General features: G+C 41.4%; 1 protein-coding gene across 8 annotated transcripts in view; it reads left to right on the top strand.

Moving 5' to 3' along the window:
* The window catches only part of CPSF7 (cleavage and polyadenylation specific factor 7), a 218,030-nt gene that overhangs the window by 66,737 nt on the left and 135,720 nt on the right, over positions 1-15,573 (top strand). For all 8 annotated transcript variants that reach the window (XM_086955610.1, XM_086955612.1, XM_086955617.1 and 5 more), the window contains 3 exons: positions 8,914-9,017; positions 13,869-14,014; positions 14,156-14,747. In XM_086955610.1, the coding sequence (XP_086811736.1) occupies positions 8,914-9,017; positions 13,869-14,014; positions 14,156-14,747 (842 nt within the window). The remainder of the gene's footprint in view (positions 1-8,913; positions 9,018-13,868; positions 14,015-14,155; positions 14,748-15,573) is intronic.

Raw genomic sequence — 15,573 nt, forward strand, 5'->3', positions numbered from 1 at the left:
GGCCCCGCCCACTCAATGAAACGCTCTGCGCAGGCGCGTAATCAGCGCCGCGCAGGCGCGGCGGTCGGGCCGTGACTGAACCATTCCGTCACCAGCACAGCCCCACCGTGGCTCGTGACGGAATGGTTCCGTCACGAGTACGCAAGGGGTTAATTACAAAAAGTGCTTTCATAATTCCGGATATATTTTTTAATATGTCTAATATTAACAGGCTATTCAAATGGTGTTAGAGAAAAATAACTGAAATCTTCAGACAGCTTACTTGACAAAAACCTGTACCTCTAGTAAGAGAGAGAAAAAGAAACGCTATTTTCCAAGCAGCAGTTGGAAAAAGACACTGACATTTGGCCTCTTTCCTTGAACAGACTGCAAATGTGTCAAGGTAAAAACAAGATTTAACTGCATCTTTTATTGCTCATTCACTTTCTGAATGGACAGAAAACATGCTCCTTTTCAGCATAAATTCACTTCCCAGATGGGACTAGTACTAAAAATAGCTCGACCTAGTAAACGTTTACTTGCAATTGCGAGTGGGTGAGTAGATTTTTCGAGGCCTGAGTTACTCCTAAGGATTTCAGCTAAACTTCATCCATTAGTCTGTGGTTGGTGTCATTCATATTTTTCTTCCACCTGTTCCAGCATTCATTAAGGGGCACTGCATCAGCCCACTTCAGTAGTAACTCTTAGCTGACTTCACTACGAGTTACAGCATGCCGCCCTTTCACAAGGAACCAACCACACACATAGTAATCTCCTTCAGTACCACGGAAGACCATGGTAATGTGTGTTCTTTTTTGAGACCCCAAAAACTTTTTTGCTGGTAGCAACTGCATTTTCTTCGACTGATGAGGGCCCATTATATTCCCAAACAAAGTTTTGCAAAAACAATGGCAAAACAAAAATTGGCAAAAGGATGGCGGCTAACGCCAGATCTATTGCTTTGCCAATGCTTGCTATGATTTGTGAATAAAGCACTTTCATCACTAATTGACACAAGTGCAGAAGAAAAAGCTTTTTAGTTGTCTGTTGCAAAGTTATCAATGTCTAAAGATTATGTAATGCTGCAAACACCCTGTACCCATAAAGCTTATAATGAATTACATTACTAATGCTTACACTCCCGAGTCCAGATTGCTCAAGAGAATCTGCACGTATCTTTTCTGAATTCTTCATTAGCAAGCTTTGAGTGATCTTGCTTGCTTTGTGATCAAAACACTGCTCCAAAAATATGAATTATGGCCGTGGAACACTAGGCCCTTTTATGAAAACGTGTAAAAATTCATATTGAGGCTCCTGGAAGTTAAGCTAAAGCTGAATTCCGGAGACTTGTATGTAAAGAAAGAAAGAAACCTGTTGTGTTCTCAAATGGTGGCGAGTTCACAAACTATCGATTTTTCACAATCCATCTCGCACTCACCAACACACGTGGGCAAAGTAGTGCAGAGGTACACACTGGCCACGCACACACCCTTCTCTCACCCAGACACTTTTGGGCAATGAGGTTTATCTGTAACCCCCAGTAAAATAAATATGCCGAAATAAAAAAGGTATTTATAGGCAAAGACAATGTAGCATCAATATTCCCAAGTATGAAAATGCCTGCAATACAACCTCCATGTTCCTCGGTTATTGCTGTCCGGTGTGGATAAAGGTGCATGGCTACGTGGACCTTTTAAAGCCAGTTATTCTGTATTGGGAAATTTGAACCAGCTCCATGCTTCATCACACACTGGCCATGCGTGTTGCTAACATAATTGCGCTGTCCTTGCGTGAGGTGTGGAACGATCAGGGTAATTGTATATGCACAGAGCGAATGTGATCTGTGCTGTCAAAGCTTAATAACACAGCCATAAAGTCCCATTCCAGTTTTAAGATTACCTCCTAAATAGATCAGGTTTTGATTGCCAAAACGAAATTGTCTATTACTAATGGGAGATGTTATTGCATTGCGTTTTTAGATCATGAACATTAAAAAGGTCAAAAAAGGTGGATTTCCACATCAAGGTTAACAAGCATTGGCATAGCCAATAGATCTCACTTTTGCGACATTATAAGTGTTTAGCCATGTAACAGTTGATGTTGCACCAAGGATATTGTGCTGCAGAATTAAATACTTATAAGGTCCCAAAAGCGAGACCTATTGGCTATGCCAATACTCGTTTTATCTGCCTGACGGCAAGGAGGGAGGTGGCCGTGATATCAGACAAGATGCGAGAGATCACTGACACGTATCAGCTGCTCACAAATCCCTGTGCCACAGATGGGAAAGCGCAAGCAAAGAGAGAGGCCTTCGGAACCGGAGCCCGGGCACGATGAATGGAGGAGAGCTGGGTCTTGGCTCTGGCAGTAGCAAAACGTCTTGGTGTACGCAGTTATATCTCCTTTGAACTCATAGCAGTGCTTTTGTCTAAATGTGAATTTAAAAGAATTCCAAATGAAATTGCTTTACGGAAAAATATGCTCTGGGCAAAATGTTGTGCGGAAGGAACAGACCTGGGTGTATTAGTTAATAGGGCAAGTAGCCACTGGCATGGACATGCTAATAGGGACCTAAGGATGGGTGAACTTAGCATGTGTCTGCAAAAAGGACGGGGGGGCTGTGCGGGAAGTGGGGGTGTACTTTCTCACTAGGCAAGGACTCTGTGCTTGCATAGATCTCATTCTTAACTGCAGGGAGCGACATATGCGGATATCATAAACACCCCCTTTGCAGTAAATCTTTCCTGCTCAGTGAGGGGAAATCACCTGACACCTTTTTTAAATGTAGTTTCTCTGCAGTGTAAATGTTTTCAACCTATGACAAAGACTTCCTTTGGAAATATTGGGAGTGGATCGGTGCATGATTTATAAGCTCTTGAATACATAATAAATTGTAAAATAATGTATGATCAGCCCTCTCCTTGGACCTCATTGTGTCCAGAGTCTCTGGAGGCGCCGCAGAAGCATGCTCAAAGGCACCTCAGAAACACAATTACAACGCTCTTGAAGACTCGCTGCGCACATATAGCAGCCTCCAGAGATCTCATTTGTAGCCGAGTCTGCCTCACCCAGGCCGACATTTAGGAGGCACTGACATTTTAGAAAAGATCCCAATTTACCTGCACGCCTGCCTAATTCTGACAAGCGATGTAACCGTAATCAATATTACGTACTTGTTTTTGGTTACCAGGTGAAAGTGAAAGGAAAAAGCTTCCCTTGCCAAGCAGGTGACATTGATTTAGTTGAGAATATGCCACGAACCTCACTTTACAGCTTTCTCCAAGGAAAACCATTAAAAGCACCTCGCGCGGCAGCAGGGGGTCGGGGGAAGAGAGGAGGGGGCCTGCGCGATTCCCTTGCAGGAGCGTGCAGCCATATGGTGCCACCATATGGCTCCACGCGCCCCGCAAGGTAATCGCCAGACGTGCACGCGTTGCCATTGCAAGCAATGCAACGCGTTCACGTTTTTGCCCCCAAAGCTGTGCCGATAGCTAAAGTTCTCTCTCCTATGCAGCTCAAGACCTAAAAAGGGGTTAGTTGATCTAGCCCTCCCGCCATAGCTGAGACTGCAATCCTACTTGAATAGCTTCAGGAAACTGGTTAAGACCTGGCTGTTTCCTAAGCGCTCTTGAATAAGTAAACACCCGGAGTAGTATGATCCTATCTTAGCGCCAAGACGCCTCTTCAATCGAGCTCTTTACAAATACATTAGTCAGTCATCATGGAATTGGATTTAAACAAAAAAAACTGGTTTTGGACTGGTTAGACCAGTCCGGTATGTCTTGACCATCCTAATGCAGTAGAAGCCACCTTCTTCTTAGTTTAGAAATCTGAATAATAGTGTTGCATCTCTCGTTAGAGTATATACTGGAGAGTTAGTATTCGCTTTTAATCCTACATAAGAAACAACTTAGTTTTACTAACTTTTTGCTCACTCCTGGTGATTACATTAGCCACATGGAAGAACAGCACTCTATTCATGGCTGGGTATCCTCTCTCCCGAATGTGGCATAACAATAAATGTACATGGAGTAGTGCAACATTTGTCCTCATTGGGTTCTGATGCCAGTAGAGCGTGGAGGATGTGTGGCAGGAATTTCCTTTCTTGGGAATATTGATGCAGTGTTCACTTTGCTTACTAAGATAATTTTTCTGAAGGCGTATTTACATTACTGGAATTAGACACACCCTCCTCAACCTTATGCAAGTGTATAATCATTGATTCTTCATTTGGGTGAGTGGCAAGTGTATGTGTCAGTGTAAACCTGTGCACTGCTGTGCCCACATGTATTGGTGAATGTTTGGGATTAATAATGAAAGGTCTGCAGTGTGTGAACTGCCCACCATGTGATATCACAATAAGAGGTTTTTATGGCTAATTATTGCATTATGCGTTTTAAAATTTCTGTAATACTTTGTACACAGGTCAATTAACATTTCCGCCTTGACCACTTTGTATACAAACTTATACCTTTCCCCTAAATCTCCTTCAACAGAAAAGGTTGACTGGGCCAGAATATGGCACAGGCTTACTCTGATTATTTGATGCTGACAAATGCCCCTAATCGAAGCAGGCAAAAACATGTTGACACACATGACGGACTATAGGGTCCTAATAGCCCAGATTCAGCATTTTAGAACGGTCTTTAGTCAAATGTTCCCCTAATTATATATCTGTAGCATACTTAGAGGCTGTCAGCAGCCCTCTTCAGCTATTGTCTGTTTGCTGTTGTATGCATTTTCTTCCGCCCACTACTACATACAACTAGGACAGCTGAACAGTCATCTCCAGCCATTGGCAATTTAACTGCAAGTAGCGGCATCCTGTTCTTTCAGAAGTAGCATTTCACACACAAATTGTAGTCCATGCCAGGATCTATGATGGCAATGTGGGCTTTTTATGATCAAACAGTTGTTTTGGCCAGTGTGTTTTATATTTTTTACAGTTTTAAAAAACCCATAGCAACCCAAGCATGAAGAGAAAAAAATCAGACAGCCAACACCAGAGTTTGTAGCCTTTGCCAGTGCTTGTTTAATCTTTTGCTAAGGAGGCAATCTATTGAGAATTTAGCAGTCGGCCATTGCACAGTTTTAACACAGTGCTGTTTAGTGACCCTGAAGGGGTAAACCCGGTTATGTAGGGTAGGAAACATACCACTCATCAGTTCCTCTACGACAAACAAAAAAACAGGAGAGCTCATGGACTGCTTGCCTTGAACTTCCATGGACATCCTGCTTTAAACTTCCATTGCTGGCGAGGAACGAGTCCCTATGTTGAAGGATGCCACCTATTCTGGTTGTGGGATTTGCGTTAATTTTACAAACAACCAATGGCGGTGGTAAAGAAAAGGCAGTAAACTAGTCTTGTGTTTCCTGCCTGTTTAAGTCCCTTCAGATGAATCGGGGTTACAGTACTTGCCTCTCGTCAGACGTTGCTGTGCCCCACTGAAATACATGTACAGTGCAGCCCATACTATGAACTCTTACTTGTCTGTTAAAAGCCAGTTTTCTTCAAGTCTGCACCTGTACCCTGTTTAGGTAACAGTATAATGCTTGATTAAAAATTAATCTGAGGTTGACAGATTGTTTCATAGTAGCCTGTTTTCCTGCATTCTATCATAATAGAAACAATCCAAGGTCTGTGATTTCCCCCATTTCTCATTGATGTATCCACCTTAAATTACCACACAGCGTTTTGAATTCCTGTTGCATGAACCTACCACTCATATTTGCTGTTTCATACGTAACACAATCTTTTATTCTACCCCCGTCATCCTCCAATCTCGCCAAACTGACGGACTACTAGATCTCAGGTTTCCTCCGAACTGTATCCTTAGCACTAACTTTTTTCAGAGACTCCTCTGAGGAACGTCATCTTCTCTTCTCTCTTTTTTCTTTTTTTCTTTTTGTTCTGTTAGTTGTTTGATAATTCTTAAGATGCTTGAGGGTGTCCCTCCTTGTTCGTTGACATCCGTGAAGTTGATATGACCTTGGATATATGTGCCACATTGTTTCTGTTTGTAGGTTCAGTTTATTTTTTTCCTGATGTTATCTGTACCTTGCCAGTGCCATTTATATCCATTTATGATCGCACACTATTCTCTCACCATTATCATACTTTTATTCGTCTGACTGTTCTGTCTTCCCGTATTTAGAGCATTAGAAGTGCTCCTTGTCAGCACTGTGCATTCTGAATATGCTCTAGCATAGTCCTTTTCTATAGATTTGTCCCATTTATCAAGCTGCTGTTTGTGTGATGGCAAAGCTCTGGTATCTTGACTCAAAGTTTTCTAAGCATCGTTATCTTCCTCTTCATTCTAACATTTGTGTATTTTGTCATGTATTTCTGTACAGCAGCTGCGTTGTTTGAGGAATTCCTGTGTATCATCAGTCCGGTGAATCCAGTCTTGCAAACAATTTTTTTGTACAACATAGGTGTCATTTTAAGCCAATGCCTCCGCTTTTAGTCTCTTCCCAAGGAAACACCCATTTTGTTGGCCTTTTATCTCTTGCTGTCTGAAGCTGTAGGGCCTTATTGGATTGTAGCTTAATGTTTTCTTCCAGATATGATTTTAGATAATCTTATGCATAGATTTTGGGAATATAAATGCTTGGTGTATGCCTAACTTCCACCTGGAGACTATTCTTTGTCCCACAGCCGTCCTATTTTATAGAGTAAGAGTCAATTATATGACCAACCAATAAACATGTTAACAATGTATGGCTATTTTTACTTTCTTCTTGTGATCATTATGTTCTAAAACATATAGGAGCTGATGAAGTATACAGTGAGCCCTTGTATTTTTTGTAAGACGCTGGTATGTTTGACTTGTGTTTCTTTTCTTTCTGCTATTTTCTCTCGATGGAGGGTCTTTGGATATTTAGTTTAACATAAAGTTGGGTGTTTCTGGGAGTTCTCAATGACACCCATAGCGACTGCATCTCCAATAGACATTGAGCGTTTACCAACGGTTACGTATTTCAGGTTAATTCCTGATGTGCACATTATTGGAGGATGCATTAATTTCGATCTAGGGTTTTTTTCTCGTGCTCCCAGCTATGTTTACCCATTTATGATGCATGAGCACAAACGGCGGGTCTTGCAGTACAGCAGGCTACACTTTTTTCTATCCTTTTTCTCTACCTCTTTGGGTCAGGTGCAGCATCCTTCACTCCCCACCATGTGTGGTCCTTCGACGATCTTGTGTGCTTTGCTCCGTGGTGCATAGAATGGCAGCCTTTTTATTTGTGTTGAAATTGTATGAAGTCGCAGCCCTGATACTAAACAGATGCTTTTTATTTCTTTTTTTTTGTATGACAAACTAACTAAAGGTAAGGTATGGTTAAAATGGAATAACAGTAAAGCATTTTTTGTTCCAGAATCCATTGTAGCAACAAATGGATGATGAAATAGGTGTCACATTAAAGTGACATAGCTCTGTCATTGAACAAACACATCTGATTTTAGTTCTGAGAGACGGGGCCTTGTTAAAAATCCGAACACAAGATTATTCTGAGAAGCTACTCACTGGTGCCGTGCTAGCCTCGGCTTCTGTGGTTCATTTCTACTCATTAAGCTTCCAAGCAAGGCATCCTAGCTCTTGACACGTGCTCCCGACCATCACTCCACCTGCAAGCTACAAACGGGGTTGTCTGTACATTGATTCTATTTAAGTTTTATTTTACTTACTATTTTCTCATATTTTTTATGTTTGATTACTCTTATTTTGACTGTTCTTAGTCTTTTTCTGTTTTGCCATTTAAAATAAAAGATCTGTTTTGATCAAATGCACTGTCTGTATTTTTATTACTGGCGTTGTGATCCCTCAATAAAGGCCCGGATTGGACCCGTCTGGGAAACTCATGGTGCATTGCTCTAGAAAGTGCACTTTGCCTTGCTCTTAGCGTCTTGTCATTGACTGATTAATTCGGGAATGGTGGAACATAATCATGATGGTCCGTGTTTCAACCCACTGACTGTTCAGATTTCTATGGGGGGCATGACCTTAGGCAGTACAGCAACAGTCAAAAATTACATATTTCTAATAGCTGGGCTACGTGTAAAAAGATGAGAAAAATGTGTTCATGTTTTAGGAGATAACTGTGTATCCTGGAGATGTTACATAAAATTTTCAGGTGCCGTGGTACCAGCATTAGTTGAATTTTGCCCTTCTCTTTGAGCCGTGTGACAAACTCAGGATGTGCACAGGACTCTTCCAATGCAGGCAGCGCCGTTAAGCCTGCGAGGGCTTGCTGAGGATAACATGTTTGTACAATGTATGTAAAGTAAATGCAATTTGTTTGTTAATCACAAAAGCATGCTGTGAATTTATGGTGAATAAAAGTATTTTAAATTGTGACTTGACTGTATATTATTGATGTGATCAATAATTCTTGTACATTTATAATGGATTTCTAATGAAAATTTAACAAGTGTTTACAAGGCAGGGCTGCGGTGGCTTATATACAAATAAACGGTGCACCATCACTGATGGTGCACTAAATAACTGTGTTTACTGCTGGTTGACTTGCAGCATTTTTGGAGCAGGATCCATTTAATCCTGATAACAGATTTGAGCCCACAATTTCAGTGACCTATTGGAAATATGTACAGATATTACACACAAATTTGTACACCTACCGTCAGCCTTGCCTTGTAAAAGGGATCACTGCAAGCTATGTATTTTCTTTTTTTTTGGAGGTGGGGAGGGGCGGCGGTGGTAAGGCCAAATAAGAGACCAACTAAGGTTAATTGTACATATGTAGAAACTGCAAACTGTTTGTTCATGGTCAAATTCAACACTGCACTAAAAAGTGAACAGGGGAGAATATAAATGGAAATGCAAATCCAGCTTTTGTCCCAAAGACACGGCAAAGAGTAGATTTGAATTAAATCCTGAAGGAAATAATTGTGACGATTTTCTTTGCCCTCAGTGGACCACGGATCAGCAGCTGGAAACGATTATTCGCTCTGTGGGAGTTCGTGACCTCATAGAGCTGAAGTTTGCAGAGAACAGATCAAATGGCCAGTCTAAAGGGTGAGACATACTCTGGTGCTGTGATGGGGCTGGTGTACTGTGGTGCTCCAGCGGGACTGACTTATTGTAGTGTTCCAGCGTATCTGACATACTGTAGTTCTTTGGTGGGACAGCTTATCTGATCAGGACTACTATTTTAGTATGGGAACACTAAGGTAGCAATCTTTTGGGGAATCGGTGTAAGAACAGGATGGATTCAGATAGTCTTCTGAAAACCTCTTTGCTGTTTCCTCAAATGGTAGCATCTGTATTAAGCGTTTCAAACTGAGTTCCTGTGCAGTTGCGATTCCCTGCTGCTACCCCTGAGTTAGTGAGAAATATTCTTTGTTCCCAGTAATGTTGGGATCTGCCTTCTGATTCCCTGTGATGCTTATACACATTTTTGTTTGAAATGATTCTAGATAATCAGTTGTTTTTGTTGTTGTTTTTTTTAAGTACCTCATCCCTTTTGTCCAAAATCGACTATTTGTAGCATTTTGCCATTAGTCTTAGGCAAGAATATTATTCTTACCTTATAAAAGCACCACGCTGGAAACATTTCTCAGTGTTCCCCATCTGGTATCCAGCCGAAAGTGTGGTTGTTTCAGAGAACTGGAATAAAAAAATGGGGCATATAATTTGTTATAGGGTAAGTTTCAACCTGCTTCTCCATCATAAATGCTGTATTTGTGAAAGCAGCAACCTGTGGGAAGTCCCCTTTGGAATTTTTTAATAACCTGTCCACTCCAAGTTGCCTAAAGAGGTGAACATAGTTGTATTTGCTCAATACAAAAATATATGTATATATAATGAGCAGACACAATATGCCATAACATAGAAAAACTTAATGTCAAGTTTGTGAGATTTCAGTGAAATAGTCAATTTGTTCCTAATTGTAACCTGTATTTATTCAGAGGATTGTTTTGACATTCTTGCTATGTGTTTTTATTAATTTAACTATTACAGTAAAAAAAATTAGTATTAGAGTAAATTTTTTACTTTATTTTATTTGATAATGCATGCACACTGTCCAGCTTCCTAACCCTTATATAGGTTGACCTACAATGAGGTTAGTAGTGAAGCCAGTTTCCAATGTGCAACAATGTCTTTGAAACATTTCATAAGACCCTCAATAAAATGTTTGTTTTTCCTCATTCTGTAGTTCTGTTGGTTTTTCCACTAATGTAGCTTTAATTGATTTGAAATGGTGCTTGTGTTTGTATCTATTCGTCTAAGCGTCTATAACTTTCTATATAGGGCTTATGTGCAGCATTCCTGTTCTATTGATGGTTCTGGGGACAGCATGGTACCTTGCAAATCACTTTGAGCATGACGAGAGGACCGTAGGAGCCTTTAAGAGTGCTGGGGATGACCATCTAAGTAGCCGAAAAATTATTTATGCCTGGATCGGACTGGATTTATGTATTGTCACTAATCCAGTAGCAGTCTCTTAACAGCCTTAGCAGTCTTGCAAGTTGCAATAGTTTCCTGTTTTCTCTTGAAAGTGAAATCCTATGATAGCTGAATTTAAACAACATCCTCTACCATTTGACCATTTGTGAGTGGACTAAGAACCTGAATATGAAAGTTATCCACTGCTCGATTTTTAAAATCTTTTATGGTCGGTATTTACAATTGAAAAGATTTGTTCAGATATGGACCCAAGGATCAGTCGCAGGTCAGCTACAGCATGGGTCTCTTCATTTGCTCCTGGAACAAGCTGATTCCGTGTTTTTTTGAAGGAAGTCAATGAGGAGAAATACTTTCCGGATCCAAACAATGTAGAAGAACCACACAAACAACCTTATGGACACATGCAAAGTAGGAGAACCACAACCCCACCTTTTCCTGTACCAATGTGCCTGTTCCAGTATCGGTTCTGTCCATGCACGGATGTGAACATGGGATGGATAACCTGTTGATGGACATAATCTTCTTTTTGGCAACAGAAGCAGTTGGACTGATGGGGACAGGGCTCTGTGGCACTGGACAGCATGAGTTGGCAGTCAGGAGGGGGCCAACACATATATGATACCGGACACTAATTGTAGAAATGCTTGTGGAGGTTATGCAACCAGCTTTGTGGATAATGGAGGAACCATCGGAAATAGTCCTAGTACAGCAGCAATTTAATTGTTATACAGCTGGATGTTTTTTCCGCATAATCTGTAATTATTAAAAATGTACCGGTCAGATATTCAATGGCTCACAAATGAAACAGTAGCTCATTTGTTTTTATCCCTGAACTGCAGGATTCCAGGGCATACTAACATGATACCAGCCCAGTACCTGCACTTACACCTGTGCTGCCTCCACCGGCTACATTACTTACTGGACTGCTTACCTGATGTTAAATCTAAACCTTTGACTTCTCTGACACTAGGTCTTCTGCTACATTCATGAACTTTCTCTCTGCTCAGAAGAAACAAAGCTCATAAAAATGCGAAGACTTGATCTTACTAATTGTATCGTTCACCTGTTCTAGAATTGCTGCTGATGGCTATCCCTGCTTCTTCCCTACTCCTTTGCTGGTTAGACTGCTGATCTGACGAACACATTCTTGCACGCCCTCAGTCTCTCTTTTGCCCAGTTATTTGGATCCATTACAGATTCTATTGTTTTCTTACTTCAATTCTGGATCGTGGTTTTGAATATTACGTTCATCAAACCTCCCAGGCACCTATGTTAATTAATTTGCTGATCAGCCATTGCTCAGTTTGCAATCGTCATTTCAGGAACTTGCAGCCCAAATAAAAAACTACCACAGCTCAATTCCAGGGGTACCCAGGCTTTCCCCATACAGGCTAGGCAAACCTGTATATTCGCTTTGTGTATTTGAAGAAGGTGGGGACGGATAAAGTAAAAATTAAAAAGGATCGTTGTGACCTGCATTGTGCTGTCGGTATACCAAGTCCACAACAAGGCACCAAAAACAAATGGCCACCAACTGGTGTGGGAGTTTTGCTAGATTTTTAGATAGCTTAGACCTTGGTAATACATTGTCTCCGATCCAGTGTTCTTTACATGCATGCTTACTTGGTCTTGGTATAATTTAAAAAGGGACACATTCTTTAAAGGGTGCATCTCTACATAAAGTCTTTGTTTTAGTCCTGTCAAAGGTTTCTTTAACCTGCACTTAAATAACAAGAAAGAAGAACAACTCTGTCCCTGTTTTCAGGCTTTCTAACACCATTGCCTATACCACCAGCACAATATTTCCTTTTAAATGCCCCAAATGTCAGGCTAACGTTCTACTTGCTGCAAGTTAAAAGCTTAGTTTTGCCAATTGTTATTTTTTTCAGTTTCTGTTTTTTTATTTTAATTTTTATTTTACTGCACTGTTCGATTGCAATAAATGCAGAGAAGTCCATTGCAAAGTGGTCTTCCGCCTGTATTCTCCACAAAAAAGATGTATTATTATTATGTTTGCACTTGTAAAGCGCGCTGCTACCCGGAGGTTACCTGGCGCTGTGCAACGCTGGGAAACCCGTCCTGGCTTTCCCTGTTGGATGGTCCCTGCTGGGAGTCCCCAGGGTGGAGCCAGGCATCCCCGGCGTTGGGGGGGGCGTTGTGGAGATTAGGCAAGCTAATGCCCAGAGTTGCCGAGTGGGACCCCAGATTAGAGTAGGCACCGAAGCGAGAATTATCGAGTCCGCTGACCCAAGTCCACGACCCTGCCGCGTTGGGAATTGAACCCTGGTCCCAGCCGACTTCTGCTCCTGGGTCTGCCGCCTCTAACTGGTGAGCCACACCACTCCACTAATGTCTTCAAAATGCCTCAAAATGTAGATAATGTGTTCCTTTATTAATTTCATTATTTTGATATGGAAAGTCCCGCTCCATTATATGCGTCTATACCTAAAAAACACACCTCAGTAAGGATTTTCCCTTTTGTTGTGATTGGTCCGAGGCGGGGTCCAGGAGCTGTAAGCTGTGTCTATCTTAGATCTTTTGGTGTATCTTAAGATCCTAATCTATCTTTTTTTTTTTTCTTTTTTACTGATTGTTTCTAACAAAATACTGTAAGCTGGTCTGATGACCAATGCCCCTGAGTGAGGCTTTTGGCCACATTGCTTAGCCTCAGCATGGTTCAGCAAAATGCAGGTGCCCTGTACGCTTGCAAGGAGTTGGTTGTTGATACTTGCCGGAGATGGTTGTTGATACTTGCCTATTCGCTTGATATGCACTTTGTGTAGTAAAGTATGTGAGACTTTTTCTATATTAAATACCCTGTTTCGTATGACAAAAGCCATTCCGAATAGGGCAGTGCTCCACATCTCTATCTTTTTCGTCTGGGTATTTATCCACCACTTAATACGGTGGGTGCTTTTTTTCAAGAAAATGAAAGAAGGGATTGTTGCTTTAATTGATAGAAGTACTGTCTTCTTTTGTCGGATCTGTGGTGCTTTTGACTCGGCCTGATCTCTTTTCTTGGAATCCCATCATCCAAGTCTACCAGGTTATGTACATCACCGCTGTACAGCTGTACACACTTATTGTGTTTACGTAACCAGTCTCATCCTTTTTATGTAAACCCAAATATATAAATTAGACTTCTGCTTAGAAAAGCATGGGCTTTTCAGTACATGCTAAAGTACACTGAACGTCTAGAAACAAGGTTTTTCCAAGTATATGTAGTTAACTCCAGATTCATAAAGGCTAAGCACATGTAATAATATGTTGGGGTCCTAGAATTGTATCTTATTGTGGGATTATTTTTAGCAGAATGGGTTCACTTAAGTTACTTCTGAAGTGGAGGTTCATTGTTTTTGGAGAATGAATTCAAATTTGTTAGTGGTGGTAGTAACGTCATGAAGTGATCAGTGTTGCTTCCCGCTTTTGGAAACCTATCCTCTTTTATTTTGCCGGCAGGTACGCTGAGATTGTGGTAGCCTCTGAATCCTCAGCTTCCCAGCTTATAGCCCATCTCGGCAGTCGGAACGTACATGGAGATCCACTGGACGTTCGTGCGGCTAACAAGCAGAACTTGTCTTTCTTTGAGAGTATGTCAAGGAAACGTGAGTACAGATGAGTCCCAGAGTGCTGTTTTTCAATAATTTGAATAGCTTTGGAGGAGTGGAGCAAGAGTCCGTGTTTGTCAGTAAGAGTGAAGTTGCTGCCAAAAATTGTAACTAATAGCGTTTGTCTTTTGTCTCCAGGGATCCCTCCAAGAGCTAAAGATTCCATGGATGGCGTTACCCCATCCAGTGGCCAGACAGCAGCCACCCCTAAAGTGGAGAATCCGCCCAATGTTATGCCGTACTTCAACCGCCCCCCTTTCATGGATGCTTCTCGTGTGCCTGTACCCCATTCTGTCATGAACCTCCCTATCCCTATGCCTCCACGTGCGCCACCTCCCATGAATGCTGGGTACAGGGGTCCAATGCCACCACCTGGTCTTCAGTATCAACAAATGATGACTCCTCCTCCCAGGCTCCCTCCGCACATGACTGGACCACCCCCTGGAGCAGTTCCCCCTGCTCTACATCTTAACCCTGCCTTTTTCCCTCCACCAAACGCAGCATTGGCGCCACCTCCCAATCCATATGACAATGCCCCCCCAAACCCGTATAATAATCGCCCCCCCAACCCATTTAATAACAGGCCTCCTAACCCCTATGAAAGTAGGCCCCCTAACCCCTATGACAAGGCACCCCCTAACCCCTTCAACAAAGGTCCTCCCAATCCATACAGCAAGGGCCCTCCTAGCCCATATGGAAAGACGATGAACAACCCCTATATGCAGGGAAGGTGAGACATATTTCTGCATTAAACAAAATGCTCTCCCTTGGATATGTTGATCACTACCTGGTGGGGACCGGCACTTACTCCCAGCTAGTGTTTAGTGGATTCCAATAGGTGAGGATTAATGGCCAATGTACAACAAAAGTGATATCCTGTAATGTCTAAGGGACCATGGGTAGTCATTCAATACAACAAAATATTATTCCAGCTGGAACAATTTATGATAATCCCAAAAACAAATTCCATATGCCTGAGAGAATTAATCACGTGTGGGTAAGCCAAAATAAAATTATTTGCAATCAGTAAGGATTCACTGACCTTAAAAGTAATAAATCCCAGTGAACCGTGCATACAATAAAAACAATTACAATACTGAATAAGTATTCAACCATGATTATGATGTATTGAGCATAAAAACACTAAACCAAAGGAAAACAATATAAAATGAAACAATCCAAGAGAGCCAGTGTTTCAGTCCACACTTAATTGATTTGTGGAATCATTATCTGATCAAAAGTGATTACCTGTTATAAGATGCTTCTCGTAGCTGAAAAACAATATGTACAACATATTGGAAAACTTCATTTGTAATCTTTAGGCCATACTAGAATCTCAATGAGCTGCATCAATATAATATGATGTATCCATATTTTTTTTAGGAAGAATTCAGCTCCTAACTGAATGTGTCCCATGTAACAAAGAGGCACAATTTATAATATCCTCTGATCTCCCAAACCTAGACACAACCTTCAAATCATTCAGTGGCAGTCAACACTTCACCACATCAAGAAGCGGTTTAAAAAGTCTTCAGGCAACCAATAGCTAATTGAAT

Source organism: Lissotriton vulgaris, chromosome 2_1 (genome assembly GCF_964263255.1).
Source record: "Lissotriton vulgaris chromosome 2_1, aLisVul1.2, whole genome shotgun sequence".
Lineage (NCBI taxonomy): Eukaryota > Metazoa > Chordata > Amphibia > Caudata > Salamandridae > Lissotriton > Lissotriton vulgaris.